This window comes from Olea europaea, chromosome 13 (assembly GCF_002742605.1).
Source record: "Olea europaea var. sylvestris chromosome 13, O_europaea_v1, whole genome shotgun sequence".
Taxonomy (NCBI): domain Eukaryota; kingdom Viridiplantae; phylum Streptophyta; class Magnoliopsida; order Lamiales; family Oleaceae; genus Olea; species Olea europaea.
The window spans coordinates 23,204,873-23,211,696 of NC_036249.1; the positions used below are offsets into that span (position 1 = coordinate 23,204,873).

Genomic DNA, 6,824 nt, shown 5'->3' on the forward strand with positions numbered 1-6,824 from the left:
AGTTGGTGCCAAGCTTTAAAATATGTTGTTGCAGATGTTGATATGTCTGACTACCAGAGAGAACATGCTTCAGAAATTGAGCGTTTGGTACCAAGTCTTATGACATTAAGGCAGAAAATTAGCCGTCAAATAAGCCACGGGAAATTTTGGATGATCTATTTTGCCTTATTGTTTTCCAGGTTGAATGAAGAGGATTTAGAGCTTCTAGCAACTCCAGAGGCAAGATTCTATCCCTATTACGATGCTTTGTGTGAAATACTTGTTTCTTTATGAATAGTCCAGTACTTGTCGGTTTTTTAGTTTTACCTTTACTACCGTAAGTAAAATAACTTCCTTGAAAGTGCAATGAGAAGGGAAGGTGCAGGCTCTGTTTGACTTCGAGCTACTCAACAATGTATAAAGCTTATATTGATAAAAACTTCACATTACTTAAGATTTCATTGAACTTAAATATGAATGGCTTAAAAGTTCGTCTTAAGTGGAAGTAGCTTATTTACTTTTTGTCAGTTTCAATAGTTCCATGTCTTTCTACTCTCTCCTATCGTACTTTACTGAAATTTCTAACTTGATACGATCACACCCTTCTTCTGCCCCTTCTTCTTTATATATTGTCCTCGATTTGTCAACTCTAGATATTTGTATGTTCAAGCTATCGAGAAATGAATGGAGCTACTTTTGATTCCACTTCGGCAAGTATAAAATCAGCCAATATTCCTCCCTTGCATCGAATTTACTCCTCTCAAAGCGCCGAAAGAGATCTGAACTGGGAATTAGTGGCTGCTTAGAAGTTTAATGCCCTTTTCTTTTTCTATCATTTAGTCTGTATTACTTTAGGTCTCAGCATTAGGAGAAGAGGAGTAGGTACTGAGAAGTGTTAGTTGAAAATTAAGAGTACTTTTATCACTGGGATACCAAAGGCGTCTAAATTATATGCGACAATCGACATTTCTTAGTCACATACAGGAAATGATTGTAGTTTTCTTAGATTATGTCGTTTTCCCTTCCACTTGGCAGATAACATATATTCTAGTTCATCTCAAAGGATGAAAAGAGAACTGTGTATCGTTGTGCATGATTTGCTAAACCATTTAGTTTAGGCCAAAGGAATAAACTGAATGTTTCTTACATCTTTGCTATTATATTTCTCTACCTAAATTTCCATTCCCTGTACAAGAAAGATTGAGTATAAACAATCAGATTTATTTGCTTATTTACCAAGTCCCTTTTTTTTTTTTTCAGTAGTTATTCTGATTCAAATAACTTTCTTTATTTATCTGCGATATGAGTAGGGTAAATTGATAAAATAGTTGTAAAATGAGAAGACACTTCTCTTTTATTAATAGAGGTTTGATTCATGCAGGTTGTTAAAATGAGGGAGACAATTTTGCATATGTTGCAAAATAAGAGAGCTTTTGAGGATTCAGATTCATCCGAGGAGGATATCGAAGGAGTAGAAGAAAGCACTGTCGAGCATAATGTGTCTGATGAGGCTCTAAATGTGACAAAAATCGTTACCAATGTGGATTATGATGATAGTTCTCGAAAAGAATCTAAAAATTGGGATGAATTTTCATTCAGTGATGTGGAGGATGATGACTATGATCTATCACGATCTACACCATCACAGATCAAGAAAGTTTTATCAACAGCTGATGCTAAGGAATGGATTGAAGTGAATGAAAATTCTGAATCTCAAATCAGAGATAAAGAGTTGGAATGTGAAGAATTAGATGATTGGGTCACGATCAACTATTCTGATATAGACAATTGAATAGTAATTTGAACCTTACATACCGAAATAATTATTATTATTATTTTTTTAATTTTTATTTTTATTTTAAAATTTTTTTTAAGCCATGGAAACATATAATTTCTTAATTCATTGGATATTATGTATCAACTTTCGTATGCTCTCTGTCCTTTCCCAAAAGATGAGTGGTCTGCCCACAATATATAGTAGATTGTTATATTCCTTAGAATTATATGTTTAACCCATCCCAACTCACCATGGGAACATCTCCTTAATCATATTTCATAATCCAGTGCTTGAATTAATTTGAACTCAGTAATTAATAAAGAGATAAGTAGATTAAAATTGTTGTGTGATCATATTAATTCGTTGGAGGAAAATATTACTGAACGGGAAATTGTAGTTGAAAGAGCAAATAAATCATTTTGTACTTCAGTAGATCTTAATAAAAGTTGATAAAATGTATCCTTGAAAAGTTGTAGTTCTTATAAAATATATGGTTACAAGTAATTGTCGACATTGAATTAGATTTAGTTCACGTTTTAGTTTAATCACATGGGGGTATAATGAAACTATTTTATCTATTTCGAAGGATATGTAAGTGATGAAAGCGAATTTTGTAAGGAGGCAACATCATCATCGGGTTCTATACACTCCCATATAATTTTCATTTTTCTATTTTCTTACTAGGACATAATTGGTCGAGGAAAAGAATTCTTAATATAGATTAGTTTGAGTTAACCCTTCTCTAAGAGGGAAAGTCAATAATTTCTTAACATTTTCTTTCTATAAATTGTGTTGAATCACTATAAAGAGAATGTGTTATTATATCTTGAATACTTCTTGAATATGATAATCATAACATTTTTCAATTCAATTGATTCTTTGGAATAATTTGTATGGTCAAAATTAAACACTAAATACATGCACTATTTTACATATTTGACTAAAACTTTCTCATCAAACTTAATTTGTTTTTTGTAACTATATGTTTGGTAATGTAGGTGACAATATTCGGAATATAATGGAAGAAAAGTTAATTAAAGTACGTAATATTTAATAGGGTGTATTATTTTTTCCCTTTTGATAATTGATTAGATGAATTTACTCGAGTGAAATTAAACTTAATTATGATAATCAAATTTATTTATTTAAGTATTAAATATTGGAATGTTAATCTAAATTATTCTTGTAATGAGCAGTTAGATTAACGCTAACATCGAGATATAAAAGTTTAGGGAATAAATGAGATTCAAATCACAAGATTCTCATTCCCTTAAAGTGATAAACTAGTGTCCTTGTTAATGTTTTCTTATAGAAGCGTCTATGAATTTGATTATACCGTAAAAAAGGGTATTAAAAGAAAAAAACCATTAAGTGCACATTGGACTAATGTACATACAATTTACATTGAAGAAAATGATAAAAATGAAGAGAGAAGACACAAATGGTCATTTGAAACTTCCCACAAATAATTTTCATGCCAACATAAAAGAAGTCTTGAATCGCTTTCTTCATCCAAAACTGTTCATTAAAATCTCCATTTCCCCCACATAAAGAGGGATGACAATTTGCTCAGAAAATCCATGCCTCCACCTCGAGCCCATGGTGTACACTGACCGTCTCGTCCCTTTCTGTTGACAATGCACTTTCGTATGCTCTCTTTCCTTTTCTAATTGAAAAAATCAATTTGACAGCGATATGATTGAGATAGAGTTGATGAAGTGACTAGATTTGCAAGTAAATCGAAGTAGGGTAATTTGATTAAACAAAATTGTTGTATGATCATATTAAGTCGTTGGAGGAAAATATTACTGAATGGGAAATTGTAGTTGAAAGAGCAAATAAATCATTTTGTACTTTGATAGATCTTAATAAAAGTTGATAAAATGTATCGTTGAAAAGTTGTGATTCTTATAAAATATATGGTTACAAGTTATTGTCGACATTGAATTAGATTTTAGTTCACGTTTAGTTTAACCACATGGGGGTATACTGAATCTATTTTATTTATTTCGAAGGATATGTAAGTGATGAAAGCGAATTTTGTAAGGAGGCAACATCATCACTGGGTTCTATACACTCCCATATAATTTTCATTTTTCTATTTTCTTATTAGGACATAAAATTGGCGGATTCAGCACCCGGCGAGCCCCCGTGGCCGCGCGTGCTGGATCCGCCGGGAGCCATTTTTTTTTTTTGCTAAGAATAGACAAATATAAAGGATATATTACTGGTAAGTCACTTTTCTTTCAACTGTTCCTTGCAGCTGAGTTGGTCAACATTTGCATTTGTTTATTTTACGTCCTGGGTTTGAATCTGTCCACCAATTTATTGCATAAATTTTTAGTTATACAATTTTCATCAAAAGCCATTGAAATAAAGAAAGGGCTAATGGGGAATCGAACCTGTGAGCTATTCTGAGATATAATGAAAGCTTAACTATTATGACACTTGATGAGTTGTGGTACAAAGTTTAACAAAATAATATATGTAAGATTTTAGTGGTTTTAATGCAATTGTAAAAATTTTAATACCGTGCTCTTCCTTTGAATTATACAGAGCAATAATGTTATTTGGTAAGTACGACTTATTTTTATAACAAAATTATATATGTTCAACTTCAACAAAATAATTATTTTATTTAAATTTTAAGCCTTGTTTGATTCTCATTTAGTTTAGAATACAATTTTTTTCCCTTATTTTCGATCAAACATTTTTTAATAAAATAATATTACACGTAAATTCAAAATTTTTAATTATTTTTAACTACACATTTTCCATTAAATCACTATTCCAAAATGCTTTCTTTTTTTTGACAAAAATGACATCAAACAAGCCCTTAATATTTTATTACGGCCGCCCATGCTGATTCAACATCCTGGGTTCGTCCCTTTGGTCGAGGAAAAGAATTCTTAATATAGATTAGTTTGAGTTACACTTCTCTAAGAGGGAAAGTCAATAATTTCTAAATATTTTCTTTCTATAAATTGTGTTGAATCACTATAAAGAGTGTGTGTTAAGATATCTTGAATACTTCTTGAATATGATAATCATAACATTTTTTCAATTCAATTGGTTCTTTGGACAAATTTGTATGGTCAAAAGTAAACATTAAATACATGCACTATTTTACATATTTAAACATTAAATACATGCACTATTTTACATATTTGACTAAAACTTTCTCAACAAACTTAATTTGTTTTTCGTAAGTATATGTTTGGTAATGTAGGTTAGACTATATTCGAAATATAATGGAAGAAAAGTTATTTTTTCCCTTTTGATAATTGATTAGATGAATTTACTCGAGTGAAATTAAACTTAATTATGATAATCAAATTTATTTATTTAAGCATTAAATATTGGAATGTTAATTTAAATTATTCTTGTAAAGAGCAGTTAGATTAACGCTAACACTGAGATATAAAAGTTTAGGGAATAAATGAGATTCAAATCACAAGATTCTCATTCCCTCAAAGTGATAAACTAGTGTCCTTATTAATGTTTTCTTATGGAAGCGTCAATGAATTTGATTATACCGTAAAAAAGGGTTAAAAAAAACTCATTAAGTGCACATTGGACTAATGTACATACAATTTACATTGAAGGGCCTCTCGGGGCATAATTCAGTGGTGCAAAAGATATGAATGAGATAGTCTCAGTTTTACTAGCAGCCGTAGTGTGAGGATTCGATTCCTGATATATGGAATTTGACTTTTTGTGGGCATCAGTGTACGGGTAAACTCTTGTTCCCTGACTTGTTGAGGTACATCCTGCGATTTACCTCCCTCACAATGCTCCAAAGATGGGGCGGTGGGGGCCCTCAAGGTTGAGGTTCAACTTTTTTTTTTTACATTGAAGAAAATGATAAAAATGAAGAGAGAAGACACAAATGGTCATTTGAAACTTCCCACAAATAAATTACTTGCCAACGTAAAAGAAGTCTTGAATCGCTTTCTTCAACCAAAATTGTCCATTAAAATCTCCATTTCCCCCACATAAAGAGGGATGACAATTTGCTTGGAAAAATCCATGCTTCCACCTCGAGCAGTGAGCCTATGTTGTACATCGACCGTCTCGTCCCTTTATGTTGACAATGAACTTATAATTGACAAGTGCTTTTAGCATTATTATTTTGAAGAAATTAGAGAACTCAATACTTTCACTCGCATCAATCAAGTAACTTTGACTATGGCTCAATTTATAATCTCATTCACAAAGTCATTATATTTGTCTATGCAAAATGGACCAAGCTGGTACGCCAGGGAAGGTATGACAGAACACTCACATTGTGGAGGGGAAAGCATTTTTCTCATTTTTATTTCACGCGAGTTCAACGTAGGTCTCATGCGCATGTGAGTGTGTGTCAACCAGGTTGGTAAACATTTTCTGGCACATAGGCTTAATTCAAAAATATTCCAAACACCTTTTCGCAATCGGAATAATGAGGATTAACATACTCTCATCAATTAAACACGACAAAATTATCAGATTTTAACAAGGCGGCTGTGGGCATTTCGTGGTCAAGTTTGCTGCCCCGCCGCCATCCCAATTATATACTTCTTTTAAAAAAAATCTAAATTTTTTTTAAAACACTGTAGTCGAACAATGCTCAAACGAGGGGAAAGTGAAAGATAGCTTGTCAAATAATTATTAATTTTTTTTTTTAATCTTATAATTCTATAAATGAATCTATCAAACCGAATACCCAAACCCATTTACCCAATCCTAAATTCCTCAAAAAAATTTAAAAACTTATAAACGTACTCACCTTAAGCCAGGATCGGGGCAGGGAAGAGGCGAGGCGGGCGTGGGGCACCTCGTTATCATCTAGTAAAGGTATTGACTAGGCTAAATATCAGTTAACCCACCTCAAATTTGACCGTTTTGGCACATAACTCCCCAAAATTGTGGACAAACATTTAATCCCTTGAAAGCTCACAAGAATTTAATCTAAGTAAAATTCAAGAATTAGTTTTAATCACACATTTCATAGGACCACAACTTTCAACCACATATTTTATAAACTATTATCAAAATTTGCTAAAAATCTAATTTTGATATCCCAAAC

General features: G+C 31.9%; 1 protein-coding gene across 1 annotated transcript in view; it reads left to right on the forward strand.

Annotated features, from left to right (window-relative positions):
* LOC111408562 overlaps positions 1-1,794 on the forward strand; it is a 4,973-nt gene extending 3,179 nt beyond the window's left edge. The window contains exons 4-6 of the mRNA XM_023038310.1: positions 3-83; positions 180-219; positions 1,361-1,794. Of these exons, the coding sequence (XP_022894078.1) occupies positions 3-83; positions 180-219; positions 1,361-1,771 (532 nt within the window). The 3' untranslated portion in view covers positions 1,772-1,794. The remainder of the gene's footprint in view (positions 1-2; positions 84-179; positions 220-1,360) is intronic.
* Positions 1,795-6,824: the final 5,030 nt, after the last annotated feature.